This window comes from Diadema setosum, chromosome 5 (assembly GCF_964275005.1).
Source record: "Diadema setosum chromosome 5, eeDiaSeto1, whole genome shotgun sequence".
In the NCBI taxonomy this organism is placed as follows: Eukaryota; Metazoa; Echinodermata; class Echinoidea; order Diadematoida; family Diadematidae; genus Diadema; species Diadema setosum.
In genome coordinates this window covers 27,452,053-27,477,718 of record NC_092689.1, presented here as the reverse complement: position 1 = coordinate 27,477,718, position 25,666 = coordinate 27,452,053, and the positions used below count along the sequence as shown (strand labels likewise).

The window sequence follows — 25,666 nt, the reverse complement described above, 5'->3', positions numbered from 1 at the left end:
ATCTTCTTAAGGAGAAAGAAGAAGCATAAATCATGATACCTGACTCAAAGATATACAAGAGCAAGCAAATGATAGTATTCAAAGTCAAATGCATGTCACAGGCAACTGACGATGCTTACTGAGGTATCAAGGTCAATGGCCTTGAGTTCAAACTCTGTGATGGTCTTGCGGACGCCCTCTTGCACCCTCATCCCAAGGTTGGACACCAGCGGGAGAGAGTCATCCACTGGGGTGATGTTGATGTAAAATGTTTGTGTCACCTGGAGCAACAACAAAGTCATCAAGATGTGTTGACATATTCACATTTGTCATCAAGATGTGTTTACATATTCACATTTTCATGAAGCACACACACTTGAAGTTGTCACTTAAAGAATAACCAGCGGTACTAATTATAATCGCAAGAAAAACTGCTGTTGTTTTTATCATCATTACTATTACATTGTATCACCATGATCATAAGAAGGTGTGTGCTGCAAGACCTTCCCTGTCATATTTAGAATTTTACATGTATCAATATCTTGACTGACACCAATCATTTACGTCTTCTGAATCAATCATGATCGCTACTATCATCACCATGACATCATCGTTGTCAATATTGTAATCATTATAACTACTTGCAACAAATTTTCATCATTGTCAAAGCCGTTATCACTGTCACTAAAATCTTTTTCATCATCATTATCTGAACAATTTTTGTCATCCATTCTGCTATCATTATCACATGCACGCTTTCACAGGTGAAGCAGATCATAGCCAAAGAGGTTACACACTCGCTACCTACAGAGGGCACACTATGTAAAATTTCTGTGCTCTCAAGGAGCACTGTCTGCCATTATTAACAGGGGCTTGATCATTGAGCAAGATTGATGCAACATAAAAGTATGCATAACCTCATTGTCAAGACTGGAGTTTGCCACATGCAGATGCCCATGCATAGAATACGGAGTACAGTGGTGAAATAGTTTGCCCTCTTGCAATAAGATGTACATAACCTCTTAGTAATGGGGTCACAAGGGGCCTGAGCTTTCGATCCTGGCAGAATCTTGGTCAGAGGCAAAATTACCTCATGGCAGACTTAGCCCTGCGTGCTCACAGAGCAACTGTAAAGGGTGTACTGCAAGCCAGCATTCTTGTACCCATTTTTACGTAACCTCTTTGATCATAACACAGATCGGGCAACATTGTCACAAACCACACCAACCTGGTTGCTTCCGTCATCCACAGTGAAGGTGAAACTGTCCATCATGTTCTCCTCGGGGCTGGTGTGGACGTAGCTGACCGCTCCAGCGGCCAGATCCGCCTGAGAGAACTGGGAGACGGCCGTCCCAGGGAAGTCAGAGTGTTCCACCCGGCCGTAGCTGGGGCCGGCCGTCACGTAGTACATCAGATTGCCCGGGATGCTGTCGTCGTCCGTTGCCGAGAGCGTGGACGTGTCAATGACGCTGGATGCACCCTCCCGCACAGTGAGTGGCTGGTTGGCCAGGATGCGGGGTGGGATCCGGTCCTCTGTTGGTGCCAATGGACATTGGACATATTCGATGTTTTATGTTTTCAAATTTTCCACTTCAATGATTATGTTTGAGAATCGTCAGAATCATGAGGGACAGTTACAATGTAATGAATAGGGTTCAATTAGTCCATCCTATCATGCTCGTTATACACTTAATTACGGAATATATTTTTGCAAATAAGTGAAGAGAATCATTTCATCAGAACTAAACTTACTGTAAAACAGGTCAAGAAGAGTAAAAAGTCAGACCTTATATAGCTAAACATTGTATCATGATGACATTTGAGTTTTCTTTTCATGCATACCTATCCTTTACATTTTATATCACTTGGAACAGGTCAGTTCCTTTTATACTGTCCAAACAGAGGCAAAATTAAGCTAATCTCTGCTGGTTGGTCCATAATGTCTCAACTTTTCAAGTTTCGGCATTTATCTTCCAAGCTCTTGAAGCCACTTACCAAGGACAGTGATGATGAAAGACTGGTCGATGAGCTGGTTACCCTCTGGATCGCTCACAGTGAACTTGAAGACCACCGTACCAGCAGGCTCGCTGAGGGAATGGAGGTACTCCACGTAGCCTGTGGGAAGAGGAGAGGGAGACTAAGATCTCTGCAAAACTACAAGAATGAAGAAAACCCTGTACTTTACACACACAAAAAAAGTAATTATTCGATGTGCACAGAAATAATGCTATGCCTTATAATCCTGATCTATACCAGCAGAAATGAAATGTTAATAAAATCATAAATCACAAAATTTGCTGTAAATGTCAGAATTGCTGTTGCACTGCTGTCACATCACAGCTCAACTTTTACTGCTGGTCTGAATTTTACACATCAGATCTTCTCTTTCCTTCCAAAGTGGCAGATTTGTAAAATTTTACTGCACTTATCACAAATTTTATCATCACTGAATTAGATCATGCATATTATTTCAGTTACATAGAGTATCACATGTGAGGATGGAAATATGATAGGGATTTATTTATTCATTTAGTTATCTATCTATCTATCTATCTATCTATCTATCTATCTATCTATCTATCTATCTATTTATCTATCTATCTATCTATTATTTATTCAGCCTTATTTCAACTGGGTAGCCTCATCAGTAGGCAGGTACTGTTCTTCCTGGGGTCAACATCATATCCACCTGGGGTTCACAAAAATGTAGGGAATCCATAATCCCAAGTCAAAGATTTGAAAGTTTTATTCTTCCTACCATTATTAATGTCACTCTGCTTGAAGGTGTTCTTCTGTAAGCTGCTGCCCAGGTCAAGCTCCTTGGAGCCTTTGACAAAGCGCAGCTGACCAATGTTTGGGTCTGCCGTGATGGTGAAGAGCAGCTGGTCGTCCTCGGAGTCGATGTCCGTCGCCCGTAGGCTGTCCGACGTCAGCGTTGTGGCCGAACCTGGGGATGTGCAGGAAAGACAGAAGACACTGCATTACAGGAAGAAATATGTTACTTTTGTACACACAGGAATTATTAGCATCACTGCTTCTCAGTTTATATACACACCCCTTCTATTTTGATAACAATACAATCATTAAAATGACACGAATGCTACATAGAGGTGACACTGGTATATTAATATTGCAATGCCAAATCAAAAGTCTGAGACAAACAAATGCTTCTTGTTTTATTCTTGGCAGATAGATAATCGCTTAACTATATGGGCCTACATTTTACCCCCCTGCTGAAAAATAGTGATTCCTTCACAATTTCCACATAGAATAAACTGCTCGCATCTGCTTTAGTCAATACTACTAACATAACATGGGTTATGGTATCATAGAAACTCAGTTTAAACCCTCCATTCCAAATCCTCTTCCCATTTTTGAGCTCGATACTCACCCATGCTGATCCTGAGACCAGTGTTGGTGGCAAGCCTTGGCGTCTCGTCGTTGACGAGACCAATGATGATGTTGATGTCCTCCTGGGCGGTGTATAGTCCATCAGTCAGAGACAGCCGGAAGGTGTCCGAGTTCACATCGGAGCCATCATGGATGTAGATTATCAACTCTTCAACAACATCCTTTTACAAAGGGGTAAATAAACCAGAGTAAACATGACCAATCACTCTTGAATGAGGTATGAGACTGAGGTAGCTGATAAGTCACATTGATCACATCGAAACAAGTAATACCATTATACAGTCAAACTCGGATACCTCGAATTCGTCGGGACTGAAGAAAATGGTTCGACGTACGCGAATTTCGAGGTACGCGTACGTCGAATTTTCTTCGACTTATCCAATGTTTATCGATGTTCGACGTTTATCGATGTTCAACATGGTGTCTGTTATAGCGCCTATTGATTATTTGCATGCTTGTCAATTTGAATAGAATCAACTTTTATATGAATGAATTGAGTGAAAATCGGAAATGAAATCAAAATTTCAGAAATAAAGATTTTGGTGGCCCGATCGCGCCACCAAAAAAAGAAAAAAAAAAAAGTCGGATGTTTGCCTTTACTTTTGAAAATGAACAGCGGTAACAATCGGCTCCGTAAGATGCTAAAATAAAGGTCAGAGGTTTGCGTTTAATTGTGGAAATGAATGACGGTAATATTCGACTCGGTATGATACTAAAATAAATGTCGGGTGTTTGCTCATACTTTTGGAAATGAATAACGATAAGACTTAGCTCCGTATGGTGCTAAAACTAATGTTAGATATTTGGTTTTGCGTTCGGAAATGAATAAGGATAACATTCGGCTCCGGAAGACGCTGAAATAAATGTCAAATTTTTGCTATGACGTTCGGAAATGAAAAACAATAACATTCAACTCCGTACGAAGGTTAAATAAATGTCGGATGTTTCCTTATACTTTCGAAAGTAAATAGCAATAGCATTCGGCTCCGGAAGATGCTAAAATAGATGTCAGATGATCGTTGTTATGTTCGGAAGAAAATAGCAGTAATATTCTGCTCCATCATGTCCATATGATGCTAAAATAACTGTATGATGTTTGCTTTTAAATTTCGAAATAAATAACAGTAACATTCAGCTGCGTTTAATGGTAAAATTAATGTTTGATGTTTGCTTTGACGTTCGGAAAAGAGTAACAATAATATTCAACTCCTGACAATGATGAAATAAATGCTGGATGTTTGCTTTTACGCTCGAAACTAAATTGCAATAACATTTAGCTCCGGAAGATGCTAAAATAAATGTTGAATGTTTGTTTTGATGTTCTGAAGTGAATAACAATAATATTCAACTCCGTACGCTGATAAAATAAATGCCGGATGTGTACTTTTACGTTCGAAAGTAAAATAAATGTCAATAGCGTTCAGCTCCGGAAGATGCTAAAATACATGTCGAATGATTGCTTTTACGTTTGGCATATTTGGAAGTGAACTGCAGTAACATTCTGCCCCATACGATGATAAAAAAATATTGGATATTTGCTACGGTACATTTCGAAATAAATATCACTAACATTCAGCTATACGTTTCATGGTCCAAAATGTCTGATGTCTGCCTTGACGTTCAAAAATGAAAAACAGTAACATTCGGCTCCGTGCGATGATAAAATAATTGTCAGATGATTCATTTCACTTTCGGAAGTGGAAAGCAGTGACATTCGGCTCCGTTCGATAATGAAATAAATGTCGGATGTTTGAAATGAATAACGGTAATATTCTGCTCCGTACGATGCAAAAATAAATAACAGATTGTTGCTTTATAATTTGGAAATGATTAATGGTATTAATCCGCTAAGTTAGATGCTAAAACAAATAGCGGATGTTTGCTTTCACGTTTGGAAATGGATTAGGATAGTATTCAGCTCCGTAAGATTCTAAAATGAATGTCGGTTGTTTGCTTTTACATTTAAAAATGAATAACGGTAACTTACGGCTTTTTACAATGCTAAAACAAATGTCGGATGCTAACAAATGTCAGCAAATCCTCCCATTTTCTCATTTTAAACGTAAGTTTTGACCTCCTCAATGGGCATCAACTTTCATGATAATCTCTACACCTATTTGTCAAATCTTTAAACACAGAGTAAGATGATTGAATTTTCTATTCATTTGTTTTAGACATGGGCATCTGTATCACTTCAATAATGCTTAATATTAATTTGTCTATATTTAGTAGGACCGATTTAGTTTTTCTAATGTTTTTCCTGATTTTTTTTTTGGCACCAGATTTTACTTTCGACCACCAGAAAATAAAAATCAATGATATTGGTGGCCCGATAAAACTTAGTGCGGAGCCCTGTGTATTCTATTCTTCATTGTGATCGGCTTATACTTCCAGATTTTCATAATCGCATTGCTGGAAAAAAAAGTTTCAGTGCTTGCGTTCTCGGGGAAGTAAACTTCGTGAAAGGCAAAAGATTGATGTTTTGACAGTGGAGCGTGATTAATGGCAAAGATATAACTGTCAACGTAAGCAGGTGCGCCCCGACGGTTGGGAAATCTACGCGCACGGTATGACTGTCTCGATCAAAAATCAAAACACAGTGGTTAAAGAAAAGCAAATGATGAGGCAGCGCGTAGTGCTATCGCAAAGCACTCCATTGGTACGTGTGTTGGTAGGTGTTGGGGATTTTCCTTGTCAGCTGTGTATCGGGTATTTCTTCTTGGGCGCGCGATTGTTCTGGTCTCAGAATATTTACAATCGAGTGTGAAAACATTTGGACATGTCTTCGCTGTCCACGCGCGCTTAATCGGAGATTTTGAGTGATGTTTGCAATTTCGATTCGAGCAACATGCTGGGAAAAACAATAAGTTAATTAAGGTCGGGACATTAGATTTCCCTTCGAGGTAACCGAACTTCGAGTTATCTTTTTCGAGCTACGCAAATTTTAATACACGGAAACTCCATAGGAACAATCGGCACTTTCATTTTGCCCCCGAGGTAAGTGATATTCGGCTTATCCGACGTCGAGGTATCCGAGTTTGACTGTACTTTCCTTATATTACTACTTTCTATTTGGATGAAATTAGGGGGGGGGGGGGGTAAACTTTCAAATTCATTCAAAATCAGTCTAAAATTCACCCTTTTCTGCAACTGATTGACAAACTGCCCTTCATCTACATGACATAAACACTGACAACTAGGTGTTTGAGCAACAGCCATGGTAAAATTCATGGGCATACATAATCAAATGGGATTCAAACTCAAGATTGTGAGATAAGCATCATATCCACTAAACTACCCAACTTCCGCCCAACAGCCAGTGATGGTTTGTATCCCTTATATTCTTATAGCCCTTATACTGCATATCTATTCAATTTTCTTCCCATTTATACACTCTTCTAGAAGCCAACCTCTGCAAGTGGGCTTCTTTACTGTGGAATTGTGCAACAGGTGGAACACAAAGAAGTTTTTGTTCCCCCTTCCACCACTATCCCTACTTTCTATGACCCCAAATCCTCCCTACCCACACTAACCTGGTAGGTGAAGGTATCACCGATGCCCAGAATCCTCCCAGAGTAGATGGGATCCTCCAGGAAGGCGCGGCGTCTCAGGTTGCCATGCTGGGGGTACGTCACGATCTCGAAGAGCAGGTCCTCCGTGGGCGTGTCCAGGTCACTGGCAAAGATCGTCACGTTGGCGATGATCACCCCCTCACCCTCGGGCACAAACGCCTGCTCAGTGAAGATTATCGGCTGCTCATCATTGACCAGCTGAGAAGAACAGGAGAAAAGAAAATCATCATCCAAACTGATCTTCCATAACAGCAATCATTTGTATGAAAGAAAGATTTTTTTTTCTTATACAATCTTTTAATCTCATTTGTTACAGTCTTAGACAAAGCACAAACACACAATATAATGTAACTGCTGACGACAATATCCATTACTTTGTACAAAGCAGCTGGAATACTCGACAAATACATCTGCAATGGACATGAACTTCATCTCCACCATTTAAAAGGTTGCACTGAACAGCCTGTATTGACAGCAAAAGGGATGAGAGCACCATGAAATACATCAACATTTAAAAGTTTCCCACAGCATGAATAACACTCAAATAATAATCCTACCAGTAGAACATACTAGTATCTAATTAATTTTGAGTCTGTCTCTAGTGACAAAAAAAAAAAATCCCAAATTTGTATCTTGCTGACCTGGATGGAGATGTTGAACCTGAACTGCGGCGATCGGTTTTCCCCGTCGGTGACGTGGAAGAGGAATCCGTCGTGCACCGGCTCAATGTTCTGGTGCCTGTTGTTGACGTAGTAGATGACACCATCCAGAATGTCCTGGACGCGGAAAGCAGAGATTGGTATGCCTGCGTTGGACTGCTCAGATCCAACACCTGTGGGGTTAAGGTTGTGAGGAGCAAATAACGAGCCGTTAGTTTGTGGTGCAGTTGTGCTCACTTTAACTCAACAATGTTTTGCTGTCATAAAAGCAGACACATTGAGGTAACATATAATTTCTCTTACCAAAATCATGATCTGCCTAAATTTTCATATGATTTATTTTGTTTTTAATACAAGCAAAATAATATGATGATACGGTATTATTCAAATGTTTTCCCCCTTTTTTCTCTGTATTGCAAAACTTTTTCTAATCCCAGGCATTAATCTGTGTCAGCATAGTTAGCATATAAACTTAGAAAGGGGGTGTCTATACATGGCATCTATGAATACTAGAGTAGTCATAGCACTATTTCTTTTTTTTTTTTTACTGAATGAAAACACAACAAGAGAACCAGATAAAATACAAAAAAAAAAAAAGAAGGAGACCAGACTATCTCAAATTTTGTATCTTGCAAGCAAACAATTAAGGATCAGATTCTCAACACAATACTATATCTAAATCTTGTCGGTGATCCAATGGAACATCTAAACAGTTCATGACATTTGTAATAATGCTGTCAACTGACCCAACCACATGATATTCTTCTCCTCCTCCTCCTCCTCCTCCTAAAGGACAGGACAGAGGGGCCACAGACATTCCACACCCACACTAAACTTTAAACCCACCTGCTCGGATGTTCTCGAGGTAGCCAAAGCTGGGAGTGGTGTCCATGATGATGGACAGTTGGCTGACCCTGGTGTCCAGGTCAGTGGTGCTCAGGTGGAGGTTGGTGACTGCCTCCCGACCTCCCTCTGTCACCTTGGGGGGAAAAAAATTGTAAAAGAAATTTAGCATGGACAACCGATAAAAACGAACCAAACAAATAATCTGATCATAGAGACAATGCAGGTTATTCTGACTGCATGACTAGCTACGAACACATACATACACACACACACAAACACACAATACGCCGTAGAGCACAATCACATATAAAGTATCTTCACTGATTTTGACACCGATTCATATATAGTGATTTCAATGAGTCTCATGTAACTTTTAGCAAAAGTCCTGGTAAACAGCAATCCAAAGAATTAATCTCAATATTTGTCATCTGTGAATATGAAATGGCAGGAAATGATATCATGGATATGCTGAGATCATAATGATGAGAAAGGGATGGTCAATCAAGATGATTTCAACCAACCTGCATGGTTTGAGGCAGGGTGACCACCGGAGCCTGGTTGTTGACTGGCGTGATGGTCACTGTGAAGGTCTGTCCGAGAAGACTGTTGCCGCTGGCATCACTGACGTTGAGCATCAGCACCTCACTAACAGGTTGGCTACCTATCTCCCCTTCTGAGATGTACCTGAAAAACAATACAATCCCTTGTCAATTACCTCTTGTCCGATCCAATCTACAATTTGTTATTTTTAGATTGTTAGATTTGTTAGATTGTTGTCCAGTCTACAATTTGTTACTTAAAGAATGAACTCAAAGCTGCTGTTTATGATCTAAGATGACTGCAGACCTCCTGTATTCATCTGATGTTGTTATCTCACATAAAAAGCTTTCACTTACTCTTACCCAAATTATGACCTAAATTATGATTGGTCACTTTCACCAGAGACACTCATTCTGCTCCCTCTATGCATCCTAATATCCTTCATACATTTCTGTCTTCTGTCAGACATTGATAATCGTCTACACATTCTGCCTGCCTAATTCTCATTTTTTCTAGAACAATTGAAATTCTCCTTTCACCTACATATTTGATCAAAATTAAAACTTTGTCTCATTCCATTTTGTGTTCTTCCTAGTTGTTCCATCTTTGTAATAGGATAATGTCACTGTGATTATGTCACTTAAATAAAGATGTTGAACCTTTATCTGTTGAATCTGTTGGGAAATGGGGGCAGAGCGAGCTAGGTATGAGGGAAGAGTCATACACAGACCTGATATTGTATGCATTGACGTCGCTCTGCGTGAAACTGGAACCCAGATGCAGGTCCTCGTACACGTCCCCGGTCAGGCGTCGCTGCAGGCGGCCGTTCTGGGGCTCTGTCCGCAGCTCGATGGTGATCGCATCTGCCGGTGAGTCCTCGTCCTCGAAGGCCAGGCTCTCGTGGGTGACCGTGGCCTCGCTGTTCTCTGGGAGGTAGAGGGCCAGCGAGGCCTGCTGGCTGACCACGGGGCTGGACGTGTCGGAGAAGGCCACCAGCACGATGGCCCGGAGGACAGTGACGTGGGAGCCGTCATCCACAGTGATCTCGAAGGAGTCCTCCGAGGAGGGCGTGGCATCGTGGAGGTAGTGGAAAGCTTCCTGCTCCAGCTGGGTGTATGTGAATGGGGTACCTTGGGGATTGACAGACAGAAATGTTGTATTTTCAAGTGTGAAATGGGCAAAAGCGGGCAAGTTCTGGCTGACAATGTATAATTATTGTAAGGTACTACAATTATTCTACACTCTTTTTATTTTACATAGTTTTACACACCTCATTTTCTGTTACCAAAAAAGTGATGTATACATGTATATGTTTTTGTCAAAAAATGAAATAAGAATTTAATTGAATTGAATTAACATTAATTCACTGAGTAAATTATACTACAAACTTATACCCATTTCTTAGATCATAGATGTAGAACTACAACATTCAAAGTTGGACAGTTGTTGGATGCCCTTTATCATGGGAGCATGAGCTCCCTACCCCTAAGACTCTAATGATGATGATTTTTGCACACTAGAGAAGTAGAAACAATACTGAATATGTGTAACCCCAAAACAATCAGAAATGAATCACTTTTCTCTTTCGGTTTTTCTATTCTTCATAACTAATGTCTCTGTTCTCAGCATGATGCAATTACCAATAAAACAAACAAACAAACAAACAAACATATTCCAGATAAATGACTGCTTTTCTTTGAAATGGAGGAATGAAATTGGACCTAATTGTCATCAAGGATACTTACTCATGTCCCAGATATCAGGACTGAAGCCGCCCTTGAAGAGAGCCCCATAGTTGGGAGGCACAGTCACCCGGTACATCAGCTGGGAGAGGGCAGTGTCCACGTCCCGGACATCGGCCAGGTAGGGACGCACAGAGACTATGCCGCCGCGCTGAACCTGCAGAACCGGGTTGGGCTCGCCAAAGACCGGTGGGGCGGTGTTTCGCTCCATTACTCTGATGGTGAAGGGAAATGGGCCTACGGTGTTCGCAGCAGCATCAAAACCATCAGTGACTGCAGAGAGTTGAGAAAAGACATATTTGTTGTATGATACTGAAGTGTTGGATTGTAGAACACCCCCCCCCCAAAAAAAAATAAAGAAGATATAACCTACTCCTTGACAACTGTTGATCTGCCATAGGCATTTGTCAAGAATAGCCCGATATACAATACATTTTTAGACATGATTCATAACACTGCTAAAAGACTGACATTCTTGTATATGAACCGAGAGAATGAAAATTTGGGGGCAAAATCATAATCATCCATTCAACACAGTACCTTTTGGTAAATGTTGTCTTACTTTTGCAAATAATTTTCTTGCTTTTGACAAATCCTGTACACGCTAAGATTCAGATGACTGTATGTACTACCTACCAACACATGAAGACATCTCAAGAACAAAATATCGAAAAGGTCCGAGCAGCGACCTCTCTCAAAACTCACCTGTAAACTGAAAGGTGAAGTTCCTGGCACCAATGCCTGCATCCAGCGAGGGTGAGCGGTAGAGGATCTTGCCAGCGTTGATGTCAGCCTGGGTGAAATGGGTGATGGAGGCGAAGGGGGCTTCCATATTCTCAATGATTCCTTCGAGGGGGTTGAGGGGCATGGTCAAGTTATAGACGATGTTGCGGTCATTGCTGTCAGGGTCAGTGAAGGCCAAGTTCCCTCTCAGGATCGGAATGACGCTCTCTTCTTCCGCCTAGAGATGACAAAAGAAATGAAAGCCACAGTAACATGAATATACCTCTCTTCTTGGTTTTGGGGTATGTTTGTTGGAACATCACAGTTCTCCTGAGAAGAGGAAAAATGGTTTTGGATTATATGCTTATACCAACACCTTCAAGGAACTAGAAATGTCACTATGGCGGTTGGCATGCCTCAAGCATTGTAACTATTTGTATTCATTTACAAGCAGTATTCCTCAAGTTTTGGAAAATATATGCTAAAATGTGATGGCCCCTAACAAGCTGTGCTTACAGGACACAACGACCCATCAATAATCTAAATGAATGTGTGATAAGGAGATCTGTTCAATGTCAATTGGCTACCACTATCCAAAGGTGAGGTCACCCGTTGTAATGCCAGTGGCTAAAAACAGCATGGCACCTACCATGATTCCAAGCGGTGGCCTGACTTGAGGGACGAGGTGGGGAGGTTGGTCGTTGCTGGGCATCACCTCGATGTTGAATGCTTGGCCACCCAGGGTGTTGGGAGGGCTGGCGACATCGGATACCTGACATCAATAATGATGACGAAAATGGTCATTTCTACGATCAAATTACTCTGGGCAAAGTTTGAACAATACTTTACTTTTTTTCTTCTTTAGGAGACCAGGACACATTTTCCCTAAAATTTGGCCTTGCTTCTCCTCCACTGACCAAAGTATCTAATCTTGCTCTTGTGAATTCTGCCTTGCAGTACCTAGCTAGTATAGCACTTTTGCTTAATTATGTTGTTGGTTTTTTTTTTCATAATATTAAATCACTATCCATGAAATTAATTACTGATGGAATGCATTTTCCTCTGTTTCTTTGTCAGTGGTCAGGTGAATATGGTGCCTGAAGATCATCTTAATACGAGGACTACAATGTATGTAGATGCAACAATAAATTCTGTGATAATGAAAATGACTGGATGTACAATCATGTAATTATAACTTGTTGTATGGCATCAACAGAAAGTTATCAAAATCAAAACCTTCTCTCATCTAAATCCACTTGTGAAGCAAAGGCAACTTCTCAAACCTCAAACATAAAATAATCGGCGAAGGACTCCGCCCCAGAGTTGCGGTAGTAGATGTATCCCTGGTCGATGTCCCTCTGGCGGAAGGTCATGAGACGTTTCTCCATCAGCCCCTGACCGATGTCCCTCCACCCCTCAAGCACCCCATCCCCAGTGATTGGTAGCACCATGACAACTTCACCTGTCAAAAGAAAGAATAGCAAATCAAACCATATAGCAATGATAATGGTACAAGGGTTGTAGATATCATCATAAACGTCAAGGTTGCAACGTGTATGAGTGCTTTCAGATATCCTATCCGACTGCATAAGTTATCAATACGTTAGCACCATCAGAACAAAACAGGCAGCCTTTTTCTTCCTCATAGTAATAATGATGATTATAATAACGATAATACTGACAATAATGATACTAATCAACAGCAGCAGCAACAAGACAACAAGGTAATTTAACAATACAGCACACCACTCACTTTCATGGGCACAGTGGGATAAAAAGGCAGAGTCAAAGAAATATCATTTCAAAAGGGAATTTTTAAACAAAAATTCCTTTTCTAAATAACATTCGAGAAGCCTTTTCAAAAAAAAAAAAGAAAGTCTGAATTAGTTGGCAATGAATTCAATAGATTTGCAGCATGCACACTGATTTTTTTTTTTCTTTGCTGCAAAAAGACCAAACTCTATGTGGTATTAGAATGCCACTTCCAGCATATTGTGAATTATTACTGGAATAAAGCACCAACAAGCTTTGAATTTCCTACACAACAATCTCCAGCCAATATGTAAGAGCAGCAGGTACTGAAGGGGAGACCAAAATGGACCACCATCTAAGCTCAAACACAGGCTTCTTTGGGTGAAATTGGGCAAAGGGGTCTGGTGGCTCACCGTGCCGCGGGTTGTTTTGTGGAGGAGTGAGGGTGAAGATCAGATCACCGTCCTCCGAGTCGACGTCCTGTGCCCGGAGGTGGTCGTTGGAGATCTGCAGGAGACCACCTTCCCGCACAGAGCCCTGGACGTTGTTAACCAGAATCGGTCCCCGATCATCCTACATTGTGGTGGAAGCAAATTGATTGAAGAAAAAGAGAACAGTAGAAATGCTGAGCATGATACTTTTGGAAAGGTTCATCTATACAATCTAACAAAACTGTATATGATCTCACGAGTAAGAATTTGCTGCAATGTGCCAGTAGTCTATTGCCAATGATGCATTCCACCAAGTTATTGAACACTTGGCAAGGACAATTTGATTAGTCTAGAAAGGAAACAACATTAAAAGGTATTCAGAAAAATTATTGAAATTACTGCGAACAGACAGGCATTCATAAACCGCATATCATGAAAATGTTTGTGACCGCCTCATTTGCAAAAAATATCCATATGTGAAAATAACAGTTTGTACAGTACTCTGAATTTAGTTTGCAGAGAGTAAAGAGGTCAAACTGAAGGCTTGAAAGTTTGAATTTTACACCAAGTGCATATTAGTCACCTTGGGAACGATGTGGATGTCGAAGAGGAGGTTGAGCACATTGTGGCCATCGGAGACCTGGAGGATGAGTGCATCATACTGAGTCTCGCTGCCATCATGGACGTAGTGGATGGAGCCCAGTCTCAGGTCTTCCAGATTGAAATTCCTAAGTCGCGATCGGTCGGGGAGCCTGATGAGCTTCCCGTGCTTGGGGCCGTCGATTATGGACACGACCACCATGTCTGGGTTGTCCTCGTCGTGGATCTGCAGGTTCTGGCCCGTCGAGATCTGCGCGATCTCGCCCTCGATGACCACCAGGGGCTCGTTGCGGGTCACAAACGGGGCGTGGGGCGAGACGATGACGATGCTGACGTCCTCTGGCTCTGATGTGTAGACGCGGTCGCTGACCCTCATGGTGACGAAACCGTGCATGCCACTCTTGGCGTTGTGCATATACCTGATACTCCCGTCCAGGAGGTCCGGGTACGCAAATGTGTCAAGAGCAGACATGACGATGTCGCGGCCACGCTCGTTCTTGACGAGGGCACCGTTCGTTGGTGGGCTGACGAGGACGAAGAAGAGATCTCGACTGTTGGTGTCAGGATCAAAGGCTGTGAAGAAACTGGTGTCTAGAACTTGGATCCCTCCAATACCAGTCGTGATGGAGCCATTGACGTACATTGTTGGTGGGTAAATGTTGCCTGTCAGTGCAGATTGAACAGGGAAAATGCATCATGAGATTAATGTACTCGACTTGAGCTTCAATACAGACCTCCCTAAATTAGTCAAGCATCTAATCATCACTCTAATCATGATGTGATGGTGTTCTGACGACCTGGAATGGTCTTTTGACCTATTTTTAATCACATATAGATCACTACCACATCTTCATCAGTTCTACAGTAAAAAGGCCATGAAATAAACACATTCAACCAGTGAAGAAATACCACACACTACTCAACTGTCAGAGCTTTACGATTCTTGTTATATCTGTTCCTGTCAACACTTGAGAATTAAAAAAAGTCAAATCACCAGCAATTATTTCTTCTTTTTTTTTCCAAATACAATATCACATTTGATTTAACCATTGCTCAACTTCATCTTTCCAAACTCGCATTTACTATGACAATGATGAATACCAGATTTTGTGCAAGGCAACAAATGGCTTCAGTGATGTATTACGGTGCATTAATGATAAGTGTCCCACTGTTGACTCACCTTCACACACATTGTTGAGAGGATTGGCATAGTAGCCATCGCCGCAGTCCAACACGCACCTGCCGCTGAGGAGGTACGTGCCCTGTCGGCAAGCCACACACTGGATTGGAGTGGCACATTCCACACAACCATCGGAACACTCTGCACATGATTCAGAGGGGGGAAAAAGGAAAGGTCGAATAATCAAACTAAAAAAGGAAAAAGATTAAAAAGGGCCACTAGTGCATAAGAGATAGATCAAAATCACCTGAAGTGTCCAATTATGACTACAGCAAGCACATACACCATTGTCAATATAATCATTTTGATTAAGTTTCTAAAGTTCTCATTACTTGGTACATCTATCCTTTATACCTGTAACTTGTGATGTCATTTCTGTTCATTAAGACTCTCTCCATGACAATCTACTTACTCACAAAACAAAAAAGAGAAAACAAGAGAAAAAGATGAGGATTATCTATATCAATTTTCCTCTGAACAACACCCACAGTGCATACCACACTCTACTATATCTAATAGCTAGAGCTCTCATAATCTTGCAATTCCATTATCACTCAGTTCTTTGACTTAGCAGATGTGGTGATTAATGTGGCATGTTCAGCATATCTCTGATGGGGCAAATTGTGCCCACGAGAGGCATAGGGAGTCTCCACATGGTGGGGCCTCTCTCTCTCTCTCTCAGACGTCTTTGACAGCTGCACCATGGCAAAGGACAGGTGACACTTAGAGTTGTGGGGGTGTGCAATGAGGATGTGTGGTTTTACTTTATGGGTCAAAGACCTGGGCTTGACATTTGGTAACATTGAGATCTTACCAGGATTGCATGAAACACAGTCAGGTGAGGAAAGAAATGTCATTCACTTTTGCCTTGTAGAAGAAGCCAACAATTGCTATTTGAATACATGCCAAATGGTAAAAGAAGAGAGAGGGGAAAAAAGAGGGGTGCAAAACAAGGGACAAAGTAAAGGAGAAACAGAGGGAGATGAATGAACACAAAGTTTGGGAATGAAAAAAGAGAAAAACAAATAAAAAGAGACATTGATTTAGGATGTGTATATGCGTGATTGTGTTTGTGTGTGTGTGCATGCATATGTGTGCACAAGCACAAACATTGCTGTTGATCAAACACTGCTGATTGAATATTGTGTTTATACATTCAAGATGAATGTTTTTGTCAGGTGAAATCATAGAAATCAAATAAAAATTATGAAATAACAAAAAGTGTGCATATGTGCGCGTGTGTGTTTGCATATATGTGTGTGTGAGAGAGAAAGGGGGAACATACCTATGCAAGTATGAGTGGCGTAGTCACTGTAGTATCCCACGGCACACTGCATGACGCACTGTGTATCCAGGAGTAGGCGTGGCGGATGGCACGTGGTACAGACACCGACACTGCGACACGTCAAGCATTCGTCCCCACATTCTGTGTGCACAGAGATCAAAAAGACAATGGTATGAAAGTATGGTATGATACTCCCTATTCAATCCTTAACCCGTGGTGTGTGCATTGAGTGCTGATTGGCACAAAGAACCCCATAGCATTGTACATGCTATCCAATTCTCTGACACAGAAAGGGTGTAACGTTTCACTACACACGGTTTGCTCAAATGAGCAACACATGTCAAACTGTCAAGTCCAGCGTCTGCCTTTGCCATTGCTTATCTTATTTCTCTGCAGATCTAGAGCTCCACTTCATAAGAAGTTGCTATGACACCAACTCTCACTACAATAGGAAACTGTCCAATTTTTGTGCATACTAGCAAAGATCTGCTATGTACCTGTGACAACAGAGAACACAGAACTATTTGTATTCTGCAAATCTGCCATAATTAAATCTCTACAAGCTAGATATGAAGACAAACCTTGTGAGATATGAAAGCATCCATGAAACAGACTAACAAGCAAATGAACAGATGTGCGTCAGTCAATCATCCATTAGGCTGAAAAAATATATACGAATATAAATTCTGAGACTGAGCATACTTACGCGTTCCAAGGTACAAAATCCACCAATCAAGTAATACACCTTCACTGCTTTAATACAGACTGACCACTCGCTGTGAAGTTGCCACAATTATACATTTTTTTTCACCCTTTTAAGAAATGGTGTCTTAGAACATGTGAGCATGTCTAGGTTTTCTTTTTTCTTTTTTAGACTGGCAAATAAAACAAATGAAATAAAAATCAACATAGTTTTCTCTCATGTTCACCTCTGCATTCTCCTCTGGCTTCATAGTAACCTTCACCACACTGGGTCACACAGGAACCTTCCTTTAACCTCAGGCCATCCATACACTGGGTGCAGTCATTGGGTCCTGGTCCATTGCAAGAATTACAGCTCCAGTCACACTCTAAAACGGGGGTCAAAGGTGATTTGTTGAACAGAGATTAAATATAAAAACTTATGTGAATTACATTTTGACAGTAACATCACATCACATTTGTGCTTGGGAAATGACTTGGAGAGTGCAGTGTTTAATTTCTGAAAACAGAATTTCTTCAGGGTATTTTGCTGACTCTACATGATTCCTGTCAAGTGTACCTAAAAATCTATTAGTATATTTTCAGAGGTAAAAAGAAATTAGATCAACAAAAGGCAAACCTCCTACAAGGAGGGTAAGCCTAAGTAAAAGAAAAAAAAAATCTATTCTTCTTCCATTACGACATACACATCACAGGCCAGTATCACAATGCATATGACTCTTAAGGTATCAGCCCTGATAACAAATGTTAAAATCTGTAAAAAATTATCAATATTCCCCCACTTTCATCCATCCATCCCATTCCAAAATGAAAGCTCATGCACCAAGCCAAGCACGCAGCAAGCGGTCATTAAACAATGACTTTGAGTAAGTTAACTCAATGTGATTCACGCTCTCTTTCCAAGGTGGTTGCCTAGCAACGGATGTTGGCCTCACCCCTACACAGCCTGGTAGCTGGATCCAGGTAGTACTGTTCTGCACAGAGGGAGGAGCACTCGCCAAACTGAAGGACGGCGCTGGGGTCTCTGCATACCAGGCACTGGATGGTACTCTCACATTCTATGCAGTTCTCCTGGCAAGCTGATAGAACATTAAAAGAAAAGAATAATGAATATAAACCTGAAGAGAAATATCTAAGTCAACGCTGAGAAAAACTAATACAAGTAGTGAAACAATGGCTCAGCAAACAATTTATGGGTCAAACAAAATCTACACTTGGTTTCAGACATGATAATTGAAGAGAAATAGAATGCATCTTAATATCCAGCTAAATGGATGCTACAAAGGGTTCAAATTACACACTGGCATCTCCCTTTCTCTATTATACTTTTTATTACAATATGTTGTTGGTGTGTTTTTTTAGTGACAAAATCCAATATATTTGGTAAAACCAATTTCCAAATCATGGACATCATCCATAACTCTCCAACTATAATCACTAGTTTTATGGATTTAAAAAAGATGATATGTTACAGTGTAACACTTTAAACCAATGAAAATTTTCATGTATAAAAACAAACAACAGAGAGAGAGAGTGCCAAGGAACACTTTTCTTTTCTGGTATGTTGACTGTCTTTTTAAATATTACACAAAGATATTTGCTGTGTGAGAACAACTTTGAAGAAGAAAAATTGTGTTTGCCTACGTTTGCAGATGCCACCATCGTTGAAGTAGCCAGCATGGCACTCCGTGGAGCACATGCCGGTGTGAGCAAGGGTATGTCCACCATGGCAGGAGGTGCAGTCAAACACCCCCGAGGAGGTGCAGGTCCTACAGGAGGCGTGGCACTCTACAGGGGTGGAAAGAAGATCAAAAACCAGATATGATGGCTTCTAAATAATTAACTCATTATCTATCTCATTGTAGACAAGAAATTCAATGCTTACTGTTATTGCTGCTGGTAAGAAAGCAAGACAAAAATGTTAAAAGACTAGTTGAAAAGTTAAAGTACCGTTTATTGTGAAACTAAAGCTGTAGTTTAGGTGCTAAATGCTGTTTTAACCAAATGTTCATGTAGTGTAAAGGAAAATCATGAGCAATAGCGTGGGAACCACCTGTTGGAATGGAAGTGTCATGGAGTAGCTGCAAGAACCTCAAGTAAATGTTTCAATCTCAGGCTCTGCTACATAAGGAGTTGCAGGAAATTATAAGTTTGCTCAACAATCATCAAGCAAAAATGCTGTATGTTATATCACATCGCTGAACCAATCAAAACTTTTGAATACAAATAAAGCCCTAGACTGTCCATGTTCCATGAGAATTTGTAAAATTATTTTCTGAAGTCTATATAGAAACTCAGTCATGTGACATAAATGGCAGAAGTGCAGCTCAGTTAAGCAGCACTGGATCCATAAAGGGACTAACACATGATTCACAACATACAGACACATCCAGATACACCCTCAAATTAAAGCATTAATTGCTAACATACCTTGACACATGTTGGTCTGATCCAGGTAGAAGCCCGTCCCGCACTCCGACACACAGGTATCCCCCAGGGGGTAACTGCCACCCCCACCACCAGAACACTGGGTGCACTTGCTCCCCTGGCCCTCGGGGTTGGCGAAGCAAGTTCCACACGCTGAGTCACACTCTGTTTTTGGCACCATGGAGAAAGATGAAGAAAGACACACCCACAAATAAAATCACACTGATCTAAAAGCTTCTGGTGAGGAAATTAAATCTGTGCAAAAATTTCTAAGGATTTACTTATCATTTTTAGACGTGAACAACCGACAATGAGACAGACAATGAAAGTGTTTCAGCCAGACTTTGTCGCGATAAAACAAGATTATGTTTTCCGATTAAGCGGTGGAAATAACCCTTGAAAAATTTGTTACATCAAGTTCTGTTGCATTTAAGTGGGTTTCCCTCTAAAGCGGCTCCCGAGTAAGAGTGAGCACTGTATAGCTAGCATTGTTGGTAATGAGGCTGCTTCAGCTATGGGCACCCACCTTGGCACAGCCCCAGAGATCCAGGGTATTGGGTGGAGCCACATCCCGGGCTGCATGTGCCCCCCTGGAGAGAATCTGGACTGTAGCAGCCGGTGCACTGATTGGCCTCTGGTCCGCTGCACGTCGCACAGCTAGGGTGACATTCTGAGTACGGAGGATACACAGTGCGAGCACAAACATAAATCATCCTCTGGAATATAGCCTGCTACTCCTATATGATGCAATTGGTATTCAAGATATTTTGCAGTGGAAGGACAGCATTGGCCATCCCTATCTCCTCATTTATTGGCAGAAATTTTGCTTTGCATCACCACTCTCCCAAACAATGTTCACTGAGAAACAAGAAACTTTCACCCAAAGATGCTGGGTGAACGGAAAATGTGCCAATAACACATTCAGACTTTGAAAAATGATGTGAAAAAAATAATAATGTGATATACAAGTACATGATTACTTCTTTGTTTCAACATTTCTGTCTCCTCATGTATTATCCTCTCCATAGCTCTTGACTTCAAAACTCATGCAGAAGACTTTTCTCCCAGACTACACAGGATTACCAGACTTGGCAACCATGAGATCAACTGTGGGTGCCTCGACATGCTGACTAATGTCTGACAGCATGGAATATATCAGCTTAAAAAAATGACAGGTGTAATGCTTTATGCTCCCTATGCTAGTTCACACATTTGTTTGCACTCTTGTTGTTGTTTCCCTCTCATCCAGTATGGCCCCCTCTTTGGCCTTGGCTGTTTGTTTTCAACATCAAAATGTCTGCTCCATAACTTCCTCTCTCTTTTCCTCTTTGATAATTTTCCTTCCATCTATCTCTTCCTCTCTTTGCATTTCACCCATACCTCATTTTGTGTGCCAAGAGCATCAACCTATCCGTCAAAACATTTCTACATCACTTTCATTCCTAAGGAAACATGTGGTACCTCAATCCTTCTCCCCATAGTACCTTACCTCTTTTCTTCCATTTCTGATAATGGCAAGGATGATATGGTCCTTATCACCTTGGCTAACCTTATCACTGCCAGCACTACTCTCCCAAACGGTCCTTCCACTAAAATCACCCTAACATTGCCAGGTACCTAATTGTACACCCAGGTCAAGAGGGGAAATTGTCAGTAAAATGCCTTGTCCAAAGATGTGTCTATTGGAAAGAATCTGTACAAGCTTTAAAAAGTCCTATTATTTGTTTGCATCTGGAAGTCTACACCCCACAGTATACAGTTTTGTTTTTGAGGAAAGGGAATAATACTGGTTTTGGTTGTCACTCATGAATTTAACCATCCACAAGATATCTGCCTTGTATACACATCACATCGTGCAGTTTCACCTCATTATCAAACGATCTGCCCAGACCAGTACTCACCGACACACATGCCCTGTATGGCTACTTGGTGATTGTCACACGTCCGCACACAGTAGCCATGGTTCAGGAAGAGTGGGGAGCGGCAGGACAGGCAGGCGTCCAGGCTCGAGTCTGAACAGGTCAGGCATGATGGATTGCATGCTGGAAAGGGTAATTTCAAGAAGCGGACATAAAGCAAACTTGGTCCTTATTTTCATCCAAGTAATTTACTTCAACAAACAGTCAATACCTGATACAGAAATCTGTAAAAACAAAAAACAAAAACAAAACAAAAAAAAAACACACAAAAAAAAACAGTCATTTATACACTGATTCCTTGATATGTTCAAAATTCACCAACTGACCAACTGAACTGATCTGCCAAATATAATCTGTAGGCACAACTTTCTTGATTAATTTCAATTTCACACATCCTAACATATGAACTAAACATCTTACTTTACGCTTTACTCACAATATCATCATGTGAACCATAAATCATGTGTGCGGATTTCATTCTTATCACAAATTTAGGCTGGTAGAAGGGGAAAAATGATGAAACCATAACTATATTTCATCACTGGGATCTAGCTGATTGTGACTCACGTAGGCAGACTCCGTGGGCACTAGCAAAGTATCCCTCCAAACAGCTGCTGGAGCAGGAGCCGCGGAGCTCCCCCCTGAACGGTGGTCTGGTCTGTACCAGCTCAGTGGCAAACCTACAGGACGTACAGTCTGATGGACCTGGACCCTCACACTGGTGACAGGAGGAGTGGCAGGCTACATATTTGGGAGGGACAGAAACAAAGGAAAATTACAGTCAAGCAAATATTCATGTGCAGATTATGAATTATATTTTCAATCCATGCATTGACTTATCAAATTTGTAATACTGCATTTGGCGATTCAGGCAATTCTGCAAGTGTTCAACTGTTCCCTTGAAATTTACAGCATCACATTTTATTTCCATTCATATTTATGGCTCCATCATTACGGCAACTAAATGATAGTCTGATCTAGACATTATGTTCAGAACATCATCCAACAATATTCTAACTCTGTTCTCACACCCAACAACAGGAAGTCTTCATGTTATCTAAAGAACTGAAATTTTGTTGAAGCACATTACTGTATGATTTAAAAGAAGAAAAAATACTTCCTTTTCACCAGACTGCTGCAGAACTTGTGTGATCAAAATAATCGATTTTCAAGTCACTGGGATTCAATTAACATGCATTTTCCATCTGGATTCTCAGCAGACTAGGTTAACCACATTTCTTTTTTTTTCCTTCACAGACAATGACCTTGAGTTGACTCTTCATGTTCTTGGTATAGCACAAACTGGGGGGGGGGGGGGGGGGTAGGGAATATTGTTTCAACAAAAATACTGTCAGAATATTTGGAAAACAAACTTGTCACAATGTTTTTCCCCTTGGCATTGGTGGCAGGAAATTCCTAGCTGGGGGAGACCACAGAGGAAGTGAATGTCTGAGAGTCTGGGAGGAGGAGGAGGCGGTGGCCTTGGGGTGCATACTACCGGTATCTCTGGGCTGGCTGGTGGGGGGGGGGGGGGGGGTGGTGAGGGGAGGGGGGTACAATGTGGCTTGCTGTGGGCGAGACTCTGTCACTTCTACCCAGACAGAGCTCCATCATCAGATCATTTTGGTTTTAGATAATGAGTGAAATGTGCAACTTTTATCACCTAAAATGTAAGAGTGTGATGACAGAGAGAAATAGTACATCCAATTGCCAATGTGTGGCTTGCGACTTTTATCCAAAAAAAAACCTTGATAATGTACCTGCACTTTGCTGCCCCGGTTTACATAGGGTAAAACAGATGTAAAGCATTAATATTCTAAAATACCTTTGTATCGGGCATATGATTATCACAGTATTCTTATATACCCAAGATAGCCTCTTTGGCACAGGAAGTTTTCCAAAGGGGCCCTGCCACTGTCACAACTCCACCATTGGCAAGTGCCCATTTTCTACATCTGGGTCATGAAGGATAAATTTGATATCAAATATCTTGTCTAAAAGTGTGTATGGTGTGGGGGATTGGAAGCCATGTTCTCTTGGGCAAGAGCCCAAAGACCTGTCCACTAGACCACTGTGTTCCTAAGCATCTTTGACTATCAGGTCTTTTTGACGGGGGAGACATGGATGCCAGTATCTCACCGAAGCACTGTCCTTGCTCGTTGAAGGTCCCTAGGGAGCAGTTCTGCAAGCAGTAGCCTTCCATTAGGACGAAGCTACGTGGACACGAGGTGCACTGGTCAATCCCTGGACCGCTGCAGGACAGGCATGCTATCGAGCAGGCTGCAGGAGGAAAAGAAAAGACAACAAATGGTGTAAACTAAAGTCATGCTTAAAGTTTAGACTAACTTAACAAATCAGAAGGTTTCTTCTCTGAAGGTGAAATGCATGGTTTTCGCTGATCATTCCATTTCAAGATACTTCACTCCTCTTCACGCTGCTTGTGGAACAGAACCCTCTTATGAGACCTTTGGAATGGATAACTAAACATAATCCAGCACTGAACCTGATATCAAACACATGAATTTCACAATGTATTCAAATTTACATGACATCCTGCTAATAACTCCTGTCCTGCTTGTTATGTGCAATTTAAGTTCTCTTGTTTAAATCAACTGGAATGCACTTAACACACAAATACATTAGCTGTTGCTAAGTCAGGTAAGCCCTCTGCAACTTTAGAGATTATCATGAGTAACTATTGATATGGAACTATACATAATTGGTTTAAAATAGTGCTTTAGATTTTGCTGTGTTCTGTCATGGCAGACGTGCCAGCATCCAAACAATGTCCCTCTACCTTCACAGAATCCGTTTGGTGCCTGGTAGAAGCCTGCACTGCACTCCCTCACGCAGGTGCCGTCCTCCAGGAAGTGATTCCTGGGGCAGGTCACACACCAGGGGCTATCCAGGAAGCAGGACTGACACGAGGGGTCACAAGCTGCAGGGGAAGTAAGAGAGAGCAGAAGGAGGAAAGGGTGATATAACATATCAAATTATTCCCATGATAGGGACACTTTCTTTTTAAACATGAATCACACTTTACAAAGTGGTTATTGAATAAGTCAAGACCATTATGGTGAATGGTTCGATGTGAAATTGTAGTGTTAGAAACAGCAGAGCACTGAAACTTATCACAGCACATTGCAGGTGGTACTTAAGAAATCCTCTTGGGACCATCGTGTCAAAATGCATAGGGATTGTATGCAAGCAAGTCATTGGTGGTACTCACAGGGTTAAAGGAATGTGATATCTGTCTTCATGTTACAGAAAGTCTTCTCCACATTAAGATGATATGATTTTAAATGGTGCGGTAGACCGAAATGGTTTTGAAGCCAATATACAAATGATGCACAGGTCTGTGTGCATCAGTAGGAATTGTGTGCATAAGGTAACTGTGGAATGTTTACTGTATACTGTATACGCCATATATTTCGCGAATCGGGAATTCCCGACGATTTCGCGAGTGGTTAAATTTGCGATTGCGGAGTCCTGTACTGAACGGAGAAGTGTACACGCATACGTCATATTCACATCGGGATCAGAGTCCATATTTTCGCGTGACTTTAATTTCGCAAATAGCACCTGACTGGCGAAAATGGCGAACATAAAAACCTCGCAAAATATTCGCCGTATACAGTAACCCACGACACAATGCCAGGTGGGTGTTGGCTAAATTCCATAGTTACCGCATGCACACTATTCCTACTGACGCATGAAAAGACATTTGCATCATCTGTTTCATAGAACAGGAGACAAATTTTTTGCCAGGAATCAATTTTTTGATCTTGTGAACTGATGGTAAATTTACAAGGTGCATTTCATTTTGTTCTGCCATAGACTAAGACCATGCATCCCGTGGTACTTTAATATGCCATTTTTCCAGTAATTACTTGATGCA

At 41.2% G+C, this 25,666-nt stretch overlaps 1 protein-coding gene across 1 annotated transcript in view; it reads right to left on the bottom strand.

Moving 5' to 3' along the window:
- The window catches only part of LOC140228817 (extracellular matrix organizing protein FRAS1-like), a 241,756-nt gene that overhangs the window by 30,540 nt on the left and 185,550 nt on the right, over positions 1–25,666 (bottom strand). Inside the window, exons 19-45 of the mRNA XM_072309090.1 lie at positions 24,566–24,706; positions 23,908–24,048; positions 22,336–22,509; positions 21,751–21,891; positions 20,376–20,519; positions 19,853–20,014; positions 19,067–19,210; positions 18,358–18,501; positions 17,650–17,790; positions 16,721–16,861; positions 15,436–15,576; positions 14,239–14,918; positions 13,638–13,797; positions 12,756–12,934; positions 12,122–12,244; positions 11,455–11,710; positions 10,753–11,022; positions 9,738–10,137; positions 8,989–9,151; positions 8,468–8,600; positions 7,604–7,794; positions 6,924–7,160; positions 3,371–3,551; positions 2,738–2,926; positions 1,975–2,094; positions 1,208–1,512; positions 120–260 (exon numbers count right to left, since the gene is read on the bottom strand). Of these exons, the coding sequence (XP_072165191.1) occupies positions 120–260; positions 1,208–1,512; positions 1,975–2,094; positions 2,738–2,926; positions 3,371–3,551; positions 6,924–7,160; positions 7,604–7,794; positions 8,468–8,600; positions 8,989–9,151; positions 9,738–10,137; positions 10,753–11,022; positions 11,455–11,710; positions 12,122–12,244; positions 12,756–12,934; positions 13,638–13,797; positions 14,239–14,918; positions 15,436–15,576; positions 16,721–16,861; positions 17,650–17,790; positions 18,358–18,501; positions 19,067–19,210; positions 19,853–20,014; positions 20,376–20,519; positions 21,751–21,891; positions 22,336–22,509; positions 23,908–24,048; positions 24,566–24,706 (5,342 nt within the window). The remainder of the gene's footprint in view (positions 1–119; positions 261–1,207; positions 1,513–1,974; positions 2,095–2,737; positions 2,927–3,370; positions 3,552–6,923; positions 7,161–7,603; positions 7,795–8,467; positions 8,601–8,988; positions 9,152–9,737; positions 10,138–10,752; positions 11,023–11,454; positions 11,711–12,121; positions 12,245–12,755; positions 12,935–13,637; positions 13,798–14,238; positions 14,919–15,435; positions 15,577–16,720; positions 16,862–17,649; positions 17,791–18,357; positions 18,502–19,066; positions 19,211–19,852; positions 20,015–20,375; positions 20,520–21,750; positions 21,892–22,335; positions 22,510–23,907; positions 24,049–24,565; positions 24,707–25,666) is intronic.